The sequence below is a fragment of the Colobus angolensis genome, unplaced genomic scaffold (genome assembly GCF_000951035.1).
Source record: "Colobus angolensis palliatus isolate OR3802 unplaced genomic scaffold, Cang.pa_1.0 Scaffold131, whole genome shotgun sequence".
Taxonomy (NCBI): Eukaryota; Metazoa; Chordata; class Mammalia; order Primates; family Cercopithecidae; genus Colobus; species Colobus angolensis.
The window spans coordinates 915,947-939,984 of record NW_012114364.1 but is presented as its reverse complement, the minus strand read 5'-3'; the positions used below and the strand labels follow the sequence as shown (position 1 = coordinate 939,984).

Sequence of the window (24,038 nt, the reverse complement as noted above, 5' to 3'; positions counted from 1 at the left end):
AAATGATGAATTGATGGGTGCTGACGAGTTGATGGGTGCAGCACACCAACATGGCACAAGTATACATATGTAACAAACATGCACGTTATGCACATGTACCCTAGAACTTAAAGTATAATAATAAAAAAAAATAGATTCATATGTATATATAGAACTTAAATTTTTAAATTTAGAAGACTACCTGCCATGAGTTGTTTCTTGGGTCTACTTTTTAAAAGGAAAAAAAAAATGAATACCCCAAGGTCTCATTTATTCAGCATGAGACTCTAGGTGAGTGATTTTTATGACTTACCCCTTTGAGGGTCAAACTTTCCATTTTAACTACCTTGATGAAAATCTTTATCTCATTATATGAAACTTTTTAAAATTACTTTCCTCTACACTGTAGCATAATAATTACAGTCCACTTTGTACTACACAGATATGTGGCTCACTTGTGCTGTACTGTGAGGTGCAGGAGAAGAGGGATATTGTCTCCACATCCATTCAGTATAAAACATGCTACATACTACAGACAATAAAATAGACAATCTTTGCCCCCACAAAGCTTACAATCAAACTGGAAAAAATATATATAGTCATGCACCACATAACAATATTTTGGTTAATGACAGACTGCATATACAACAATGGTCCCATAAGATTAGAACAGAGCTGAAAGATTTCTATCACCTAGTGACATAGTAACCATCCTAAAGTCATAGCACAATGCATTACTCAAATATTTGTGGTGACACTGGTGTAAACAAACCAACTGCTTTGCCAGCTGTATGAAGTATAGCAATTTTATACAGTACCTAACTGGTAATGACAACTATGCTACTAGTTTATATATTTACTATACAATACTTTTTATCATTAGTTTAGAGTGTACTCCTTCTACTTTTATTCTTTTTAAGTTCTCTAAAACAGCCTCCAGTAGGTCCTTCAGGAGGTATTCCAGAAGGCATTATTATCATAGATGACAGCTCCATATTGCCCCTGAAATGAAGACACTCCAGTGGGACGAATATAGAAGTGGAACACAGTGATACTGATGATCCCGACCCTGCTCAGGCCTAGGCTAACATGTGCGTGTCTTAGTTTTTAAGGAAGAACTTTGAAAAAAAAAAAAATTCTAAAATATAAAACCTTTTAAAATACGGATATAAAGAAAATATTTTTGTACAGTTCTACAACATGTTAATATTTTAAACTAAGTGTTAGTACAACAGTGTCAAAAAGTTGAAAATTTTAAAGTTTGACTGGGCGCGGTGGCTCATGCCTGTAATCCCAGCACTTTGGGAGGCCGAGGCGGGCGGAACACGAGGTTAGGAGTTTGAGACCAGCCTGGCCAATATAGTCAAACCCCGTCTCTACTAAAAATACAAAAAATTAGCCAGGTGTGGTGGCAAGCGCCTGTAATCCCACCTACTGAGGAGGCTGAGGCAGGAGAATTGCTTGAACCCAGGAGGCAGAGGTGGCAGTGAGCCAAGATTATGCCATTGTACTCCAGCCCAGATGACAGTGTGAGACTGTCTCAAAAAAAAAAAAAAAAATTAAAGTTTATGAAGTAAAAAAGTTACAGTAAGGTAGGGTTAACTTATTATTGCAGATAAATTTTATAAATTTAGTGTTGCCTAAATGTTCAACATTTGTAAGCACAGACTAACATCCTAGGCCTTCACATTCACTCACCACTACCTCACCCACAGCAACTTCCAGTCCTGCAAGTTCCATTCATGGTAAGTACCCTATACAAGTGTGCCTTTTAAAAAATATCTTATGCTGTATTTTTAGCATATCTTTTCTATTACTTACCATTGAGTTACAGTTGCTTTCAGTATTTGGTACAGTAACATGTACAGGTTTGCAGTGTAGGAGCAACACATAGCCTAGGTATGTAGTAGGCTATCGCATCTACGTTTGTGTAAGTATACTCTACAATGTTCACACAGGGACAAAAATTACCTCACAAGGCATTTCTCAGAATGTATCCCCAGAGTTAAGTAACACATGACTGTACACGTACAAAGGTAGGAATAAGAGAAGAAGGTGGGGGAGATGAAGGGCTTTATGGGCTATATTAAGAAGTTCACACTTAACTCTAGGTGTATTTGGGAGCCATTTGGATTTGATATAGGGAACAGAGGAGAAGTAGGCTGAAGGTTAGGATGAGCTTCTGTATAGAATATCCACGTGCCGTGTACAAATATTATAAATGCTACTTAGACAACATCTGTTGTATTACAATTTAATTTTATTTGAGGCAGAGTCTCGCTCTGTCACCCACGCTGGAGCGCAATGGTGCAATCTCGGATCACAGCAACCTCCGCCTCCTGGGTTGGAGCGATTCTCCCACCTCAGCCTCTGGAATAGCTGGAATTAGAGGCACCCTCCATCATTCCCGGCTAATTTTTGTATTTTTCTAGAGATGTGGTTTCACCATATTGGCCAGGCTGGTCTTGAACTCCAGACCTCAGGTGATCCGCCCATCTCAGCCTCCCAAAGTGCTGGGATTACAGACCTGAGCCACCACACCCAGCTGCTCATACTTTTAAAATTGTCTGCCCCTTCTCATATTATCGCTTTTTACTTATGTCAGCATTATAATAGTGGCTTCTAATGCCTTCTGAATTTCTATTTCCCAGAGGAGAATATTAATGTATTAGTACATAATAGATTACCAAAATGGTTAAAAATATTGAGGTTTTTCAGGTTTTTAACAAGTATAGACTGAGAAAAATATGTAGATTCTGTCCTCTTAGCAAACCAATTAGAGGTAGAGGCTTTAGAAAAATTATTTCATCAGCCTTTGTCTTACTTCCCAATTTCTAGCTGTTTCTCCCAATAAAAAAGGGAAGTCTGGCCTCTGAATATTATTTCAAAACAAGTGAGAACATATTTTCCCGGTATTCTAGTTTCTTCTCCTCTCACATTTGACTCCTTCCCCCTTCTCTTTCCCTGCAAAAAGTCTGCTCTGGGGGAAAAAAAAAATGTGCCCCATACTACCCCTATTAAAAGTTTAAAAGATGAGGCTTTAATAAAAATATAAATCTTTATTAAAGTAAAATATTCTGGGGCGGGCGTGGTGGATCACGCCTGTAATCCCAGCACTTTGGAAGGCGGAGGCGGGCAGATCACGAGGTCAGGAGATGGCGACCATGCTGGCTAACATGGTGAAACCCGGTGTCTACTAAAAATACAAAAAAAGAGCCGGGCATGCTGGCAGGCACCTGTAGTCCCAGCTACTCGGGAGGCTGAGGCAGGAGAATGGCCTGAACCCGGGGGGGCAGAGCTTGCAGTGAGCCGAGATCACGCCACTGCACTCCAGCCTGGGCGACAGAGCCAGACTCCGTCTCGAATGAATGAATGAATGAATGAATGAATGAATGAATGAATAAAAAGTAAAATATTCTGAAACAGTTTAAGTATCTAAGTCAATAAAAAGCCAAAGACGGATCCAAACTATCTTGGTTTTTGAGCTCAACAAAACCATCCTCTTCTCATGACAAATTCAACTAGAAAGCATGTAACAGAGTTTAATTCATTCATCAAACAATTATTCTTCCTCCAATCAGACCTAAATAATTTACCCAAGCCTTTCAAGGATTTGATGTTAAATATTTTTATATTTCAAACATATTCCATCTTTCTGGATTCCCATGTTGGTATCCCTTATAGCATTCAGATTTTTTTTTTTAGGCAGTATTTTAAACCAAGGAAAATGAGCCTTAAATCTTCTGTTAGCTTTGAGTCAAATGCAACGAAACTACCATCAATATGATTTCCCAATAGAAGAGGGACTCTCTTCTTCTTTACCTTCTTCTTCTCTCATAACTAATCTACAGGCAGGAATGCTATAGAACAGATAAGTAGAGTAATCAGGTTTTAGAGCAGGTAGGTTTACCTACCCTGGTTGTGCTTTACCCATGATTTCAGACACTAGAGTGAAATGCACACAGGGGCAGATCTGCCATTGAGATGATCTTGGGCAATTAATTTCTGTGAACCTGTTCCTCAAAAGCATTTTTTAAAGAAATATATGGGAGAATATATAATAATTTTTAATAATAAGTGATACTTACTGAGCACTTTCCATGTGTCAGGCAGAAATACAGGACTCCATATTTGTTTTCTGCAATAGAAACCTACCTGAACAAGTGCATAAAAGATTTTCAGAATTTGTTTCTGCAGTAATACAGAATAATAGGAGGAATCAGGAAGGAGCTGCATGATTTGTTGCTGAATACGAGGCAGGAATATCTGCATTGCTATTATAAGAGGTTCTCTCTCTTCTGCTTTCTTATATCTACATGAGCAAAGACAAAAACAGAAAAGTAATTTTTCCCACCCAAAGAACTATCAATAATAAATTAGAAAATATTTTTAAATACATAAAACTAACAAAATCATTAACATTGGCTTACAGTTTCTGTTTGAATTGCTAGAATTAAGTTGAAAAGAAATTTAAAATAACACATCCTGTTTTAGGCACAGTTTAGACTAGTTTAAAGCAATTCGAGACTATTTTGCATTTTTCCTACATGAATGTTTCTAGTATTTAAATTAATTTTCATCAAGCCAAAATCCATACTATAAAATAGAAGTTGCTATGCTATTTTAAACAGACAAACTACGTAACAAATATGGGGGGAAATGTTTTTTTTCTTATATTACCCTAAATTGAGCAGTTAAAAGAGTTTAAAATTTAGTTGCTCTTAGATCGCTTTAATTGCTATAAATCTGAAATATTTTCTAAAAATTCCGTAAGTAGAGTAAGAACTAACCAGTTTAAAAGGAGAACTACAGGACTTTATATGCACATATAGCAATCTTCCTAGAAACCAGAAAGCAATACTATTAAGTGTGATATTAGTCCTCCACCTACCCAAACTGCTTTTATGGAAAAGAATGTCATTAGCAAAGAAACGTTAACATTTTCTATCTTGCATCCAAAAAAGTACACATTTTGGTTTATTTAATATACTCCCTAGAAGACAAATATTAAGGTATCTCTGTATCAGAGTTTCCAAGGAAGCTGTTAATAAATGGTCCTGTGCAACTAACAAGTTTTTGAAGTGCTTCATATTATATCACTGTCTCAGAGGTTAGCAATATCCATCAGCACATTAAAGTTTCTTTCAATAACTGCAGCAAATAAACACATTTAAGCATGTTTAACCCAACATTTCCCAGACTAATCTGATAACCTGTGCAGAACATCCACAACAGACCACTCTATGCAACTTAATTATTTCTAAGTTACACAAGGCTGCTTTCTTCAGCCAATGGAAACCAACTTACTCATATGTCTTCACCAGTTGATACAGACATAATAAACTGCCAAGCCAGCTTCCACTGCTCTGTGATTGCAAGTAATAGTCTATCTTGTCGACCACTGCTGGCCAGTGACCAGGAAAATCATGTTTTATGATGGCACGGAGACACATTGTTAACTGGACTCTACAAGGTAGGGAAGAAAAGTCCAAAATCTAAGTAGTTATAACTTAGATTATACTAAGAAAACACTATAACTTAGATTATACATAGAAAATACTATGTTTCAAAGCCTTCTAATATTTTACATAAAAGTTTGTTATCTCCTGTTTACCTGTATTACATAATTATATACGTGGGATAGGGGAAAAGACATATCTAAAAAAAATCCTCAGTGGCTCAACTTGCTGAAAATAAACAGAATGGGTGAGTTCCTAAAATGAATGAAACCTTTCAAACTATCTTATCCTAAATACAGTTCAAAAAAATTTTTAAATAGTTTAAAATTTTCAAAAAACTCCAAAGAATCTACCTCCGCTCTGTAAAATTTCCCAGCTTATTATATCTCATATTTTGGTTACCATATCCTAAATGGGGAAGAAAATAACACTTCAAACAGACAAACTTAGTCTAAAGATGGTACAAGTGAGTACAAAGAAGGCCTACATAATTGTGGAAGCTTCCCTATGGGCCAAAATCTTGAACTCATCCTTTATCAGTTAAAACCCAACACCGTATACTGAATGTATCCAAAGCAGTCTGAGATACTAATTTGTGTATCCCGAGTATAAGAAAGAAACATGTATTAGCGAGGCAATTCCTGAAGAGGAGACCTAAGAGCTACTTTCAAAGAAATATATGAAAAAGCCAACAGAAAATACATAAAACAGAGGAAGAAAATAATATGAAAAAGCCAACAGAAAATACATAAAACAGAGGAAGAAAATATTCCTTTAATAAAACCACAAAGTTAAATGCTAAAATATGTTATCTGATAACACAGATCAGTAATCAATCATTTCCTCAACACAGATCAGTAATCAATCATTTCCTCAATGAGATTTCCACTTTAACTGAAACTGAAAAGACAACAGGGGCAAAAATTTCTTTTCTACAAACTATCAATTCAATGTTATCACCAAATATGACCTTACATGACATTTTCAAATAGTTAAGAAACAAATCTGGCAAAATTAGGATTCCACAATGCAACTAAAAAAAGTAAAGCATTTTCAGTTGAACAACCAGTAACTCAGATTCACTTAAACTGGTAAAATTAAACAAAATGATGCCTTTTCTTCACATTATCAAATCTATTTGAAAAATCCCTTTGTAATACTCCTAAACTTTGAGAATAGGCAGAAGAACTTTCAACAATGATTATAGTTAAGCCTTAAGGACATAAAAGGGGCAAAGCCACAGAGAACTGTCCCACAATAAAGATAAAAATCTCCTCTAGTGCCAGTAGTAGCTGCTCCTTTAAACAATAAATGTCATATTTGTATACAATAAAACTGAAGCTTTTCATTTTTTTAAATCTCATTTTCAGGTTGATCCTCCCAGTCCTTTCTCATTCCAAGCAAAGGATGGTTATGAAAGGCCATCCTTCATGCATTACTGTGTAGAGCCACTCGAAGATTAAGGGACTTTTGAAAATGTAAGATTTTGAAAATAAATGGATACATGATGGTACCACAGGGGTATCAGTCCCATGACTGGCATTTGGGCAACCAATGAGAATAATAGTGATTTATTTTTAACCAGTACACCTATTTTCTCCTCTTAACAAATTAATTGCTCTAAGGATTCAATGCTTGTTCTCCTTCCTGTTACCTGTCGTACTTTCTTCCTTTTCCACTGCTTATGTCATGATGGCTATTAGATACTCAGAGCTAACGTTATATTCAACCTCTTGACATTAAAAAGTTTCATTCCTCTACCACTGTTTTCACCTACTTGTCCCTGCATTTTCAAAAGATACCTAATTACTATCTCGTATGTTGAAAAGAATTTGTTTCTCCTATTTTAAGACTGCAAAATTTTTAACTATACAGCTGCTCTGTCCAATAGAGCAGCTGCTAGTTACATATGCATACTTTAAATGAATCAAAAGTAAATGGAATTAAAAATTCCGTTCCTCAGTTACACTAGCAACATTTCAAGTGCTCAACAGTCATTGATGCCATGTGGCTAATATTAGACAGCACTGACACAGAACACTGTCACTGCAGAAAGTTCTGAGGGACACTATTGCTCTATGGCATCTAATCTATGATTTTTCAAACTGGAGACAATTGTTCTAGTTAATACCTACTCTATCCTGTCTTCTCTGAAGGAAAACATGCTCAATTCGTAAATGTGAATAAAAATACAGGGAAAGATTAAGATGGGTGGTAGGTAAAATTTCCCAGAATCAATCTCTCTGTATCAAAGAAAAGAAAAGCAGGTAGTAAAAAAAGTCAAGAGATCATTACTAAGAATAAAGGTCATTTAAGTAGCAAGATTTACACAACTGTTTTGGTTAAGTATGATTTTTTTTTTTAATCTTACCTCTTTTTGTGGCAACATATGGCAACAAAATCTTTTCCAAAATATCTTGAGGCAAAGAATTACAAATGCAAAGACCACTAAGTAAAATAATATTCTTTGAGTGTCCCACTTTATTACTTTACCTCTTTAGAAAAAGAAACATGAGTCTGAGGATTAGATCCAACAGCACCTACCCTCAGATCTAAGCATTTCATGCTTTCTAGTAATCCTAAAGATATAGCACCACATACCTCACTAAATCTGGAGACCGAATTATTCCTTCCACAATGTTATCACGTATTTGCTGGCGATCGTTTTCGTGAATGTTGAACGGAAATATTGCTTCTCCTGGTGGAGGTTCTCGATCTGGCCAGTATTGTGTCACCATGTTCTTCAGGTAAATGGCAGCTGAGTTTGAGAAAAAATGCTAATGTAGCAGTACCAAAAAGGATGGCTTTAATTCAGCCTTATAGAGCATGAAAGTCCAAACCCTTCAATGTTAAACATGAAACCCAGCAAAAATGGATACTCTTCCAGGTATAAACAGCGAAATCAGGAAGGGCAAGTGGATAAGAATTTAAAGGTTTCACTTCAGCTAGTCTAAGCAGAAAATATTTCATTAAGTCAAGATCCAGAGCTTACAGGACAGGAAAATTATCTAGAAATCATGCATAGTAAACATACTATGAGATCATAAAATCATACTTTTTGCAATGCCTAATTCTGAGGTGACAACAGGTAAAGTTCTACTTTCCTTCATGAAGGTGGCTTTTTTGGTTTTTTGTTTTCCCACTGGCTACTATCAAACACTAGCATTTTGGAGTATTTCTGCTTTTTATAGTACTGGTAATTTTCCTCCAACCTTTTTGAAATACTTACTACTTGTAAATATAATAGGGAAATGAACATCAGCCTTCAAAAATTTTTGGAAAACTCAAGAAATTTTTATATGTTCTCATGTATCAAAATACATAATCTCATTTTGTTCTATTCTTTTTAATTGTTTTCAACTTTTAACAAAAGCCTTCTGAAAGAAACAGGCTGACATATTGCTACAGCATTTTAAGAAGGAATGTGAAGCTTTCTTTTCTTTTCTTTTTCTTGAGACGGAGTCTTGCTGTGTGATCTAGGCTGTAGTGCAGTGGCAAGATCTTGGCTCACTGCAACCTCTGCCTCCCGGGTTCAAATGATTATCCTGCCTCAGCCTCCCAAGCACCTGGGATTACAGGCGTGTGCCACCACACCCAGCTAATTTTTGTATTTTTAGTTAGACAAGGTTTCACCATATTGGCCAGGCTGGTCTCAAACTCCTGACCTCAGGAGCCTGACCTCAGAAGCCAGTGCACCTGGCCAGAATGTGAAGCTTTCTAACCATCCCAGTTGAACAGTGAATGTAAGTAAATACTTATAATGTCGTGTGTGTGTGTGTGTATAAAGAATAAAGATACATGATTTGGAAAGCAGCATAACTTTCTTCCCTTAAGCTTCTCTTCTTTCCCCACCCAACTCTTTCCTCACCCAACTTTTAACATAAAACTATATTGGTGACCCGGTTTAGTGGCTCACATCTGTAATCCCAGCCCTTTGGGAGGCCGAGGCGGGTGGATCACCTGAGGTCAGGAGTTTGAGACCACCCTGGCCAACATGGTGAAACCCTGTCTCTACTAAAAATACAAAAATTAGCCAAGCATTGGTGGCAGGTACCTGTAATTCTGGCAAACTGCTTGAACCCAGGAGGCAGAGGTTGCAGTGAGCCGAGATCATGCCACAGCACTGCGGCCAGAGCAACAGAGCAAGACTCCATCAGAAAAAGAAAAAAAAGCTAAATTGGGTAGTAAAAGCACTATACCATGAAGAATACACCAATACGTTCTACATTAACTAAAACATAAAAGAAATTTAGTGAAATTATGAACTTGACATCCTGTAAGCTCCTCTTTCATTAGTTTTGAGTAGCTAAAGTTCTGAAAAACTGTTCCATCTATGATTTCAATTTATTTGGGTAAAAACAAAAATTATATAAAGCGGGATGTGCGTTAGGGTTTTCTCTCTTCCCTTACTTGTTTTTAATTCAGACCACACAGGCTCTAGGCTAAGTACCATGTTTTATCGGGTATAGTCATTATATTATGTAATAGTGACTGGCAAATAATACCTATTCAATAAAAATGTGTAGACTATTCAAAAAATAATGAATGAATGATCTAAGGATATGAACCAACGTGTCAGCAGTTCAAACTGATTTCACAGGATTTGGGGGTTTTTTTTGAGACAGGGTCTCACTCTATCGCCCAGGCTGGAGTACAGAGACACAATCACAGCTCACTGTAGCCTCCACTTCCAGGGCTTAGGTGATCCTCCCACCTCAGTCTCCCAAGTAGTTGGGAATACAGGCGTGCACCACCATGCCAGTTAATTTTTTGTATTTTTGTAGAGACAGGGTTTTGTCATACTGCCCAGGCTGGTCTTGAACTCCTGGATTCAAGTGATCCACCCACCTTAGCCTCCCCAAGTGCTGGGATTACAGGCATGAACACCCAGCCTGATTTCACAAGATTAATCTTTGCAAAAAGAAAAATCAACTACATTATTCACAAAATCATTTTGATCCCTACAGAACTAGTCTTGAAAACAAAAAGCAATCTTTAGACAGTAAAGATACAGACATGGTAAAATCATGGGCTTATTTATGATTTAGTCATTAAATACTATTAATATTAATTTTATAGCTGAAAAGTTTTAATTTAAAAATTATGGTGCATCAAACAAGACAGGCTTTAAAAAAAGCACACTGACTAATTTGTATATGCCTAAATAAATGTACAATTAGGTAAAATAAAATTGAAAATATATTAAAAAGAAAATTTAAATTACTATTATGGATAATTATGGATTACTAAGGATAAAGGAAAAATACCAAAGATAACTGTTACCATATCAATCAATAATCTAAAAACCTCCCTTTAATCATTTAATTCAAGTACGTAACAACAAACCATTTGCCAGAACTAAGAAACAAAGGACTAATACCATCTTAATCCAATTCATAAAGGAAGTATTAAACTTACTTAAAATACAAGGAGCATCCTTGTATTTTAATAATAGATTAAATAGAGAAGAAAATTTACAAATGGCACTTAAATTTAGGATAGTTGTAATATAGAATTTTACAAATGTATTTCAGATCCTATGATAAAAAATGGCTGCTCCAAGATAGTTTACCTACAAAATCCACTCACCATTTTAAGCATCATAAGTTGAAATTAACTTTCTAAAACACAAACACACTTTTTTCCTTCAGCACAATGAATCATCACTTAAGCTCTGGACCCAGAAACACAACAACAGAGGTCAATTGGGTTTCATAACCTCAAAGTGAAGAAAGTACTGTTATCTCAGTGGGCAGAATGTCATGCTTTTAAGTTGATGTTTCTAAGTCTTGCTGTTTTTCATTGTAATTTTGTAGCCCTTCTCTCCCTTATTACTCTGTGAAAGGCTAGATTAGACAACAAATGGGTCAATTATATCAAAATAATATTAAATAGATTCTGAGTACAAACTACAAAGCTTTCTACAAATAAAATGCATGAATGTTAATAAAAGTTTCTTAAAGTGCTTCTGGACTGATCAGAGGCATCTTTCTGTTTATTTCTAGGTTCTGCACTCTATAATGCTGAGGTCAATCTTAACAAATAACCTCTGAACAAATAACCACAGAATGAATTGCTGTATCTTCTCCCTGTCCATCCTTTGGAAACACAAACAAAAAGAAAGAACAAGAAGCAGGCAAACATAGAAATCAAAAACCATGCTATTTTTTTAAATGACAGTCCCACATCTGTCACCACTGATGACCTCTTCAGGTCTAATACCTCTCAACCACCACTTTTAAATCCAAACTACTCTCTGCTTCTCATAGCAAGTCCAAAATGCACTGAAGAAAGTACATTTCTGAGCCTAAATTTACATATATTAGAGAAATTTTACTAAAGAGTCTCTTCTCTTCAGAGGTAAGGAGTAAAAAATTAGAAACAAAAGTGACTTGACATTGCAGATCATAACTATCCTAAATTTAAGATAGGCTTCCTTCACTGAACATAATATTAATAATGCTATTATGCTTATCAACACCTCAAAAGAAAAGCAGCAGACCAAACGTTCAAATTTTTTTGTTTTGCTTGGCAACATCAAAATACTGAATTTTTTCCTGTTTCTTGAAAACTCACAGTAAGATAAGAAAGGACATTCACCAGTGAGCACGCTTGATGGTAGCAAGAACACTTTACATTGCCACAAACAAAAGAGAAAAAGTATTTTGCAGATGTATTTCCACTTAACATTAGCATAATTTTTTTTTACAGCTTTATACAGGCTTTCTTTTAAAGCAAAAATCATAGCATTCTTTTTTAAGTGTCATGCTAAAGATGATAAATTATGTGTCTGGGTGTCTTGGAGCATCCTTATATTTTAATAATAGATTAAACAGAGCAGAAAATTTATAAATACTACTTAAATTTAGGTTATAATGTAGAATTTTTAAATGTATTTCAGATTCTATGACAAAAATGGCTGCCCTAAGAAGGTTGCCCTAATAAGTTAGGAAATAATCACCAAGATAAATTTTATAAGGTAGTTAACAGATTTGAAATCTAAATTACGAAAAAACAAATTATGAAGAAAAAATGCCTTTCAATGCTGTTTACATTTTACATCAAAACTTCATTAAGTTGTACAGAGTTGGTGGGGATTTGGGGAACCTAGCATTCTAATGCATGGCTGGTAGAAAATGTAAGCAAAAGCAACTTAGTGAGAAGATTCTAAATTCTAAATGTCATAAATATCCATTAGCCTAGCATTTCCCCCTTTTTATAATTTATTCTATAAAAATACCCCCACAAGTACCTAGATACACATCCAATGACACTCATTTAGCATTGCTTCTATCAACAATGAAAAAAAAAAACGACAATAAGCAAAATGTCCATCAATACCAAATTGTTTAAGTAAACCATGGTAATTCTTATATAAAGAAAAACTGCACAGCTGTTATAAAGAATGAAGTATGTATATGCACTGACTTGGAGCAATCTTCAAGGGTACATGGTTAAATGAAAAAAAGGAAACTGTAAAATAGCATGTGTAATATAAACAAAAGAATTGGAGAACCATGCATCAAAGCTGATGGCAGTCATCTTTGGGTGTATGAAGAACAATGTAAGGTATAAACTATGTTTTTCTAATGTTTCCATGTCATTAAAGGAAGGCATTAATGTAATAACTTGTTTTAAGATCTTTTAAAATGTTATTTCTTAAATGCTTCATAGGAATTTTACAATGGCCCTATAAACACTTAGGTTTTTAAAATAGGTTCCATTCAACAAAATGTTGTTTCAGAACAGCCCTGTTTTATAAAACAAAGATGAAACAAGTGCAAATTATGGTTTCAAAAATTTACAAAGAAGTCTTGTAAACCTTATAAAAGCAAAAAATAATTCCAACATCAGTGTTTTTCCACAGGATTTTCTTTTTTATCTTAACCACAAAGGGATCTTTTAGGAAATCATATACAGTGTTACAGATCTTCCCAAAGCTTAATATTTATCTTTTTATTCTATGTTCAAATAAAATTAAATACTTTCATCAGCATGTAGATTATGACCCCATTTCTATAGAACTGTTCATTGATCCTTCTACCTGAACACATGGAAAAAGGCTAATGTTCACCTAACGTTAATGATGGTCATTTCTGAGTAGTGATGGTGGTCATTTTTGAGTAGGGATGGCCATTTCTGAGTGATGAATGCTGGGTAATTTTACTTCCTTCTTTGTATTCCTCTAAATTGTCCAAATTACTTATGCGTATATGTCACTTACATAACAAGTCTTTTTAAATATTTTTAATTAGCTATTGTCGTTTACCTTGTTTAGCTTTTGATTATTATCTTCTGAAAATTCATGACACTCTAAAGCTCTAATTTTTAACCTTCTGGGCGCTAATGACCAGTCCATAAAAAAACAAGACAAAAGAACAATATACAGCATCATGAAACACCGTAAGATCCCACAGACTTAAAAGTAAGTTTCATGTTTAAAACAGTCCTGCTCCGCAGTCACCTGGGTTAGGAACATCTGGGCAACACATTACCTCCACGATTTGCCACATAACAGAGCTTGAATTCACATATATAAATTCACGGTCTTAATCTATGGGCCCAGAGGCTAGGCTACCAGAAATCATAAAACATTAGGAAGATTAGCTATTAAAATTGAGAAAGCTAACAAAAATAAGGGCAAAGTTACAGAGGCAAGGAATTGGTGGGTGGAAGGGAGAGGAGGAAAAAAAAGAGCTAGAGGATATTTGAGAGCTCAGTATCTACCTCTAAATTTCTGAGGGAAAAGAAAGTAAGTTTTTAAGTCACTAGAAATCCTTCATGAGTGCTTCCGAATATTTCAATAAATTACAGATATTTAAAAATAAAATAAAACTCTCATTCTACTGTCACCTATAAATAAATTTATAAAGGATAAAAAACCAACTCACCTGCCTGTCGTACTGGGAATTCCACATGGTCAGAGACTATAATCCGAAGTAAACTGGGGGCAAAATTGATAATCTTGTAGGACTGAAATTACAAAGAAATGTTTTATAAAATAGGGCAATATAAGTGAGTAGCTTATAAGTTAGCACCAGTTACTGAATACATTACTGTTCAAATAGAAGAAAAACTTTTAAACTGAGACAAACCCTTCAAGGCAAAATGAAGATTACTAAAATACTTCAAGTCAAAAAATTTTCCTGAGTAGAAACTGATGAATAAAAGAATATGAACATTTTTATGATTTTTTTTAACATATTGTCAGAATGGTCTCCAGAAGGAGTATACCAATTTACGCTCCCAACAGCAGCATATGATAGTGTCCATCTATCTAACACAGGTATCATCATTCCTTTGAAACTTTAATGTTTTATTAATGTTCTCAATTGCATTTTCTCTATTAGGAGGTTAGATGTTTCCCTCTTTGTTGGCTGTTTTTTCTACAAATTCCTTACTCCCTTTATCCTTTTGTAAATGGAGTGTTTGCTTTATTCTTAAGAAATGCTAAGAGCTATTTATGAATTTAAAATCTCAATCTTTTATTTGACCTATACATGGCAAGTATTTCTTCCTAGATCATTTGTGCTTCAATTTTGTTTATGGTATTTTTGACAAACAGAAAACAAAAAAACAAAGGCTACAGGAAATAGGAGACCTAATAGAGCAAAACAGAGTAGATAATGTTACATAGTTGAGCATGAGCAATGGAGAGAAGCCAGTCCAGATTGGAACAGTGTGACTCACGAGACGGTGTTGAGCGCTCCGTCATCACCAGCTGCCCTCCACTGCTGTACTATCTTTTAAACTTAATGCCTAAGTGAGTCTATGGGAATGAAGTTCCTGCTCTGCCCTGTGGCCTGAGTCACTTCACCCCATAGGTGTGCTCTACTTTGATCTGCTCCTGAGTTTGGGACCTTCAAAGCAAAAAAAATGCAGAGCATCCACTCCTTCTGATCACATTATATCCAGATTTACAGTACCTGGACTATAGTACAGTCCTGTCACATTCCAGAGTCCACATATGCCTTTGTCCACTCACATTCATTTGAAAAGACTCAAATTCCAGTGAGGCCAAACCAGACAATGACCCAGAGAGTCTGTTTAGCCCACCCCTCTCCTCAGAGCCTGGATCTATGGGGGCATCCCTTTCAACACACAGCTAGGTTTGGGCATATTACTCATTTTTGATTACAAAATTAATTTGGAGACAACTGGCATTTTTAAAGTATTAATCCTTTTCATCCAAGAACATTGTGCTTTCCAAATCTTTCTACATCCTTCAAAAACATTTGAATGATAATTGTTCTTCCTTTCATCCTGTGTAGTCTTCAGATCTCAAATCTGTGGCATGTAAATTCTTTTTTATCCATAATTGAAACCAACAGAATTTTAAAGCAGTTTTTAAGAAAACAGATTTGTTCCAACAACAGTTGATAGGAGGCAAAATTAATACAGATTCACCCAGCCTTCACCTTCTACATATGCATTATAACTCATGTTTATAACTTTCTAAATACTGAAAGATCTTGTCATGAATCGAAGATTAAAACATCTATATAGTTTATTCTAATTATAAAAAAACTGACTTCCGTTATTTGTTTAAAAATCTTATTCCACACATACAAAATAACCTTTACACCTAAATAAATACTACTTATTTGAAAGCAATATACCTATTGCAGAGTCTACTTTTATTTCAACACTGTTGCCATTGTACATATTTTGAAACTCCCCTTTTTGCAACTGTCTGCTATTTTTAAAAATGTCAGAAACCTTGTCTTCTTTCAGCATTGATTCATTCTATGTTAGCTTGGCCAGCTAAAACATTCAGGGATAAAATCAGATATATTTTCATACTACTTTACTCAGAAATAGTTACCCAATTTCTTTGTGCCTCTTCAGGCTTCGAGTTTCTAAAAAATAAATAAGACTAATTTCTCAATGATTTCCCGAGGATATTTTGTATCTGTGAAGTTTTCTGCAAATAAGCAGTTTGCTTAACTAAATGCTGCATTTATGAGAACTCAAAGCAAAAAACTGATGTCTCCTCCCATTCTCTGACTCACTGCTCTGCTGCATTAACCTTTCTAGTCCTCCAGCACGCCAAGTTGAGGGCCTTTTCTGAACCATTATTCCCTCTCAGTCCTCCAGCACATCAAGTTGAGGGCCTTTTCTGAACCATTATTCCCTCTCAGTCCTCCAGCACATCAAGTTGAGGGCCTTTTCTAAACAGTTGTTCCTCTCAGTTCTTTGCCTGGCCCATTCCTTCACAACATCCAACGCTCTACTCAATGCCATTCTTCAGAGAATGGCTATACATCCTAACACTCTTGCTCGGGCTTTACAGCACTTATGACCTGAAATTATATAAGTTACTTGTCTGTATCCCCAGCTCCATGGGAACAAACTCTTATACCAATATCTGCAATATATTAACTCAATAAATATATCTGTGCTATTATATAAACAAATTATCTTAATAAAAGGTAATGCAAATGGCATGTACACATGCATGGAAAGCAGATATTCCAAAGCTTGGCGATGAAAGTGAAAACTTATTTCCCTACCGAGGCCACGTGAAGGATAATTTATTAAAAGACGACACCTTTCTGGATGAATTACTTCAGGAAGGTACCTACCCATTCCTATTCCTCTATGCTGCCACTAATAGGACTTCTGGTCTATAGAAAATGAGGAAGACGTATAGGGTTCACGCTTAATATCCTGAGATAAAACTAAAAATACATTTTCCCATAGAAACAATATCACAAATAGCAGTCAGAAAACTAGTCACTAGTAACAGAAAAATGCTGGCCCGAAAAAAATATACAGCTCCAAATGAGAATTTATCCATTGGAACATAGGCTGTTGTGCAGAAGCTGCTTACTTTTCTAAACGGCAATTGACAGATCCATCAGTATACCGCAGAAGCTGCTCCCATTCCCTATGCAGAGCATACTGCTAAGGGGAGATCTAGACTAGTCAAAGAGGTGGACCGTAACCACTTATGGTGATTTACCCACCCATTTATCCAACAAAGTCTGATGTTACAGTGGTGACAAAGGACAAGCATGCAAAACCCATCATTATACGCATGCTTTACTACATGGTTAGGTGACATTATATTTTGTTCTACTTACAGCCGATTCAAAAACCCTTAAAGCATTTCACTATGCTTTATGTAAAATATAAATGCTGAATGAGTGGTATAGCAATAAGCTACCTTTAGAAATTGCTGGGGAAATCACGGTCTGTGATGAGGTGGGGACACTATGGGGCAGGGCAGAGTGATGATGGAATGGATTTGGACTGAACTACCATCAAGAGTCTATGGGCATACCACCCTGAATGTGCCTGCTTTTGTCTAAAATACCATGAAAAAAAAACAGGACTGGGTCTTAAATGTTTCCTAGTTCTGCCGGCTTTCTCATGTACTTTTTCCACTTCTATAACATCAACTGTACTTATATACTGATGAATCAGAAAGAAAGGAAGGTTAGGTGAAGGATAGGGAAGTGTAACCTGATATCAAAGGAACACCTGGCCTCATTGTGAGAAGGGGGTCATAAACAGGCCAACTCCCCTGTTCATACTAGTAGACTGCAAATTCAGCTCGTTTTGTTCTTCCTAACTAACCCCTGGATTACTATTCTTCCAGCCAGCCAACATACAGTACTTTTACTCTGCAAAGTCTGGGACAGGTACTGACTTTAACTTCCCGCTATTCTAAGTGACAGTCCATTTCTTTTTCAGGCACCAATACATCACCTTTGGGCATTAGTTCAACCCAACCTCCTCTCCATTGGCAGTGTTTTCACTCTCCTTTTTATCTCTGGGGAATCCTGCATTCACACCTACTCAAAACTCCACCTAGATTACCTATTAAAATAATCCCTTTCAAAGATTCCCAACACGCAGCTGCCTTTTAAAGTCAATTCCAACAGAAACATTTACTTAGGACAGTCACACTTTAGTCACACTTCCGGAGGCACAGAATCACCTGGGGGAGCTAGTTAAAATACAACTGGCCCCACCCCCACAGTTTCTGATTCTTTAAGTCTGGACTGAAGCCCCATAATTTGCATAACTTGTAAGTTCTCAGGTGATGCTGAAGCTCCAGGTCCTGGGCAACTCTTTGAGAACCGCAGATTTTGGAATATTTATATTTTACAGGTTATCACAACCTAAAACAGCTGTTTCTCCATCCCAGGGGTAGCTCTTAATTCCTACTTTTTAGTAAGGGGTCTATGATTCTCAAGTACCGGTAGGGAAGAAGAGATAAGCTAGAGTTTGAGGTCATTAAAATTTTGAAGTGTGGGGGTAACGCTGGAAAAACGTCAAGGCTAATCAGGAAGAACAGAAGACGGAGGAAAAAAGAAAAGTCTTACACATTTTAGCATTTATAAGAAATTTCTCCAAACACATCTTGGTTTAATGTGTCCTAGATAAAGCAGTACCACCATGAAAACTGCCTATTCTCCCCAGAGCACTCTCCCAACAGCACTGCCCAGCGCTCCGCAAAACTCGGCCAATCAGTGTCAAAACAGTCCTGCCAACCCCACAGGAGGCGGCGGTGGGCAGAGTGCTTCACAGCAACACCTAAAAAGGGCTGGGTTTGGAGAAAAGATGAACTCAGATTTGAATTGTAAGTAAAATTCCCACCTGCTCCCCAAGTCAGCGCACTTAAGGAAAAGAAATCACATCCTGAAAACACTAGCGCACAGGTTGCAAAAACTGCTTCTTGCGGACCAAGTGGGCTGAACAAACTGCACTGGAGAAGGAAGACGACACGAAAAGGTGCAACGGTGGCCAACAGGTGCGCGAGCTGCTCGGCAAAGATCCTGGGAGCCCTGCTCTACTGGACCGGGGGGCAGTGGGGGCGGAGGGCGGGACCCGCCGTGAGGCGTCAGCCCCAGCCTGGTGGGGGTGAGGACGAGGGGCGCCGGGGAGGGGGAGCCCGGCCAGGCGACAGGGGCGCCGCTTCGGCGGAAGAGGGGCGCCGAAGGCCCTCTCCTCACCTGGTTGAGTTCGTTCTCGGCTGCAATCCGCAACTTAGGATCGATGGTGCCCTTCAGCGCCTGGATGATCCGGTTGAGGTCCATCTCCCCGGGTGGGGGCTCCGCGGCCCCCGGACCAGTAGGCCGGACTGCAGCTTTAGTTTTCTTTTGACCCTCTCAGCCTCCTCTTCCGCGACTCCTGGATTACCTCACACCCCAACCCCCGCCACCGTCGCCACCTGCGGCCACTTGCTGCGCCACTCTGACTCCGCGCCCCCTGTCCTCCCTTTTTCCCCCCCACAACTCGCTCTCCATTCACCCTTTTACGACAGCCGGTGGGAGGCGGGAGAAGGAAGAAGAGGAAGCAGAGCTTCCTTTACGGCGGCCTCTTCCCCCTGGCGTGATGCTATGACCGCCTCCCGTTGGCGGCCGCCATGCTGCTGTACGGAAAGCGGCCTCGGCTTCTTTCCCGAAGAGGAACCTGCGCTGCCGAACTCAGGCAGGCGGCCGCCATTCTTGCTTACGGTAAGCAGCCTCCCGCCTCTTCCCAGGTGAGGAAACTTGAGCTGGCCGGGAGTCTCCTTATAGCTGCTTCCAAATTAAGCATATCTGGATGGTGTGACACTTTTTGTTATTCCGAGAACTGTATGGGCATCGCAACTGGGCCTGTTTCAAGACAGACTTGTTGGAACCTTCAAATCATGTACCTTACAGGTGAGCAGGGTTCCTCCGTGTGTGGGAGTCATCATTTATTCATTCGCTTTCACTGAACATTTGTTAAACATTTATTTTTGAACCAGAGTACTAGGATTTTTAGGTACCACATTATAACAAGATGAATTCCATGCAAGTTAATGTGAAGGAACTCACAAACCTGATAGATGAGACAAATATAAACAAAAAAATATTTACAGTGTAGAAATGATAGGGGAGTGCTGGGAAGAGAAGAGCGTGGTCCCTTTAAATAATAGGGATGGGGAAGTGAAGTGCTGGGTAGAGGAGAGTGTGGTCCCTGGCTAGGTTTCCACCCCCACCGACCTAGGTGAGGACTGGCACTCCTGCCTTCCTGCCCAAATGTTGCATTTCCCGAGACCACCCTGGCCTGCCACTCCCCCATCCTGTGCCTATGAAAACCCCAGACCCTAGCAGGCAGGCACACAGGCAGCCAGACGTCCAGAGGAGCATAAGGGTAGAAGAAGAGGAGCTCGCTGGCACATCGCAGACCATCCACGGGCAGAGCAGACCATCCACGGGCAGAACGATGCGGAGTTTGGCCCCGGCAGTCGGAAAAGAGCCCGGGGAAAACCATTTCCTTTCTGGGTCCCTCATCTGCTGAGAGCTACTTCCACTCAATAAAACTTTGCACTCATTCTCCAGGCCCACGTGTGATCCAATTCTTCTGGTATACCAAGGCAAGAACCCAGGATACATAAAGCTTGCTGTCCTTGCGACAAGGTAGAGGGTCTAATAGATAGAGCTGGTTAACACAAGCTCCCTCTAGACAAACTAAAAGAGCAGCCTGTAACACACACCCACTGGGGCTTCAGGAGCTGTAAACATTCACCCCTAGACACTGCCAAGGGGTCGGAGCTCCACAGCCTTCCTGTCTGTGTGTGCCTCTAGAGGTCTGAGCAGCGGGGCACTGAAGAGGCAAGCCACACCTCCCATCCCATGCACGCCCTGTGAGGGGGACAAGGGAACCTCTCCCATTTCAGAAAGATAAAAGTCACGGAAACTGAAAATTACATGCCTGAGAGTTTTATGAAAAATTTTCAGACCTTCTCAAAAATGTAGTGAAAGGTAAGGAGAAAAGTTATACTGTTTCTATCCACTGTGGCCATATCTGGCGCCACAATTTCAATGGCATGAAAATATTAAGGAGCTAGTTTTTCCTGAGGTTAAGCCAGAAGCGAGGGTTCTAATTATATTTAGTAAAGATGATGATGTGGGCGAAACACAGCTGAGGGGACATGATCTTTTCTGGAGCAGGTAATTAAGATAGGTTGGGTCAATTAACTGAGTTCAATCGACAGAGTAGAAAACATGTGGCTGAAAACTTGGTGGCTTGAAAGCTTCCCCCTCAGTTGGATGCAAAAGTGCTTCACAGTGAATTTAACATGTCTAATTGCTTCCAGTATTGCCCCTCTTTAATCCATTATTCACACTGTCATCAAAAGAAAGTTTCTGAAAGGTTAATATTGCTGTATCTCTTCCTTGATTTCTCATCAATTTCAAGATAAAATAGAAACTCCTTAGCACTACAGAGTCTTATGAACAAACACCGTTTCACTAAACCACTCTCTTGGACATCATGGTTGTGTAAAATTTTTTTTTACCTCTGAAAATCTTAACTCCAATATCCTCTTTTATAATTAGAACCAATTCTTCCATTTCTCTCTTCCTCAAAAATTCTAAGCTTATTTTCCAATTCAATCACTATTTCAGTTCTTAGTCTATCCATTACTCACTACACATCATTTTCTGCTATTAAGCCCCCAATTCAGCTTCTTAACTCTAGCCTTGACCCACTGTGCAAACTGACATCACTACAAATATGTGTTCTTTAATCAGACACAACCATCCTATTCATTGCCTTTAATCAGCACCATTTTCCATTCCCTCAGTGGCGTTTCAACTCTCAGGACTCTTCTCAAGCTCCCTACGCCTTCTCACCGAACCCTGCAAAGATGAGCAAAGCCCTCAGGCTCAACTCAACAACAAATTCATCTCTGCTTACCCCTCTCATCTCCTCTCCAGTCTGAACCCAATTCTCTCCCATCTCCTCCAGGACCCTGTTCCATAAATCTCTCCTCTCTTAAATACATTTTTTCACTAAAATAAATTTTAGTCATTATAATGTGCTCACTGTTGACAATGTGTAAGTTTTTTTCCTACCTTTTCAGCCTCTTTCCCTCCACTGATTCAACCTTGGCCTAAAAACATTTCCCCCAGCAAAAAAAAAAATAATCTTCAGTAATGCTAATTATTGCTCATTCTTTTCCTCTTCATTCCAAATAATGGTCTTCATTCACTGTGTCAGCTTACTTCCTATTTATGCTTCAACCACCTATCCCCAGGTTTCTCCCCATCATTTCCCACTAAAACTGCCAAGCGAAGATGAACACTGACCCCTTTAGGGGCATACCAAATGCAAGAGACATTTTTAGTTCTCATCTTAAATTCTCTCTCTCTCTCTCTCTCTCTCTCTCTCTCATGTGTGTGTGTGTATGTAGACAGAGAGAGAGAGAGACAGAGACCGAGACAGATTGAGAGATTAGGGGAGGGTGTCTCACTTCCATTGCCTAGGCTGTAGTGCAGAGGCGTGATCACTGCTCACTGCAGCCTCGACTTCCTGGGATCAGGTAATTCTCCCACTTCAGCCTCCAGAATAGTTGGGACTACAGGTGCATGCCACCACGCCCAGCTTTATTTTTAGTACAGACAGGGTTTTACCACATTGCTCAGACTGGTCTTGAACTGCTAGGCGCAAGCAATCTGGCAGCCTCAGCCTCCCAAAGTGTTGGGATTACAGGTGTGAGCCACCACACCCAGCCTCTAATATCTGGTATCATATTTTGTACTATTTTTAAATTACCTCTTTTCTTGTTTTCTCTTACAGAATACATTCCTAATCCTTTGTTTACTCAATTGCCCAACTCTTTGACGCTTCTCAGGACTCTGTCCTCAGCCATCTTCTCTTTCTTGTCTACCCATTCTTCAGTCATTTCATCCACTTACATAACTTTAACCATCAACTAAACAAAGACAGCTTACAAAACTGGTTATCAGATCTATCTCTTCCCTTAAACTAAATATATCCAAATGCCTATTACATTTCTACCAATATCTATCCCCCAAATCACTTAAGGCACATGTCTAAAACTGAACTCAGATAGCACTAAAGATGATAGTTTGGAGAAGGGAGAGACTTAAAGCAGTTATTCCAATAACATAAAAGGAGAGATCAAAAACAGTGACACCAGCGAATGCTGGTGAGGATGTACAGAAACTGGATCACTTATATGTTGGTGGTAACATGTACAGTGGTACAGCCATTCTGAAAACAATTGGGCCGTTTCTTTAAAACACTGAATATGCAACTACCATATGATCCAGCAATTGCACTCCAGAGCACTTGTCCTAGACAAATGAAGACTTGTGCTCATAAAAAAAAAAACCTTGTGAGTGTATATGCAGCTTTATTCATCATAACCCAAATCTGGAAACAATCCAGATATCCTTCAGTGGGTGAATGGTTAAATAAACATGATACATCTATACCATGGGATACTACTGAGCAACAAAAAGGAATGATGCATGCAACAACCTTGACGAATCTTCTGAGAATTATGCTGAGGGAAAGAAGCCAATCCCAAAGGTTGCATCTTGTCAAACACCATTTATATAACTTTCTTGAAACTAAAAAAATATAGAACGATCTATAGTTGCTAAGAGTTAAAGTGGAGATAGTGGCAAGGGGGAAGTGGGTGTGACTATAAAAGGGCAATATGAGGAATTCTGGTGACGGAAATGTTCTGTAGCTTGACTGTATCAATGTCCATATCCCAGTTGTGATATTGTACTATAGTTTTACAAGATGTTACTGTTGAAGGAAACTGGAAAAATGGTACATAGTTGTGATGTTGTACTATAGTTT

The 24,038-nt window shown here is 38.1% G+C and overlaps 1 protein-coding gene across 1 annotated transcript in view; it reads right to left on the bottom strand.

The window, feature by feature from the left end:
• Positions 1 to 19,832, bottom strand: part of IPO8 (importin 8) — a 66,982-nt gene extending 47,150 nt beyond the window's left edge. The window contains exons 1-5 of the mRNA XM_011934144.1: positions 19,403 to 19,832; positions 14,330 to 14,411; positions 8,040 to 8,196; positions 5,287 to 5,445; positions 4,135 to 4,291 (exon numbers count right to left, since the gene is read on the bottom strand). Of these exons, the coding sequence (XP_011789534.1) occupies positions 4,135 to 4,291; positions 5,287 to 5,445; positions 8,040 to 8,196; positions 14,330 to 14,411; positions 19,403 to 19,486 (639 nt within the window). The 5' untranslated portion in view covers positions 19,487 to 19,832. The remainder of the gene's footprint in view (positions 1 to 4,134; positions 4,292 to 5,286; positions 5,446 to 8,039; positions 8,197 to 14,329; positions 14,412 to 19,402) is intronic.
• Between the last annotated feature and the right edge of the window lie 4,206 nt (positions 19,833 to 24,038).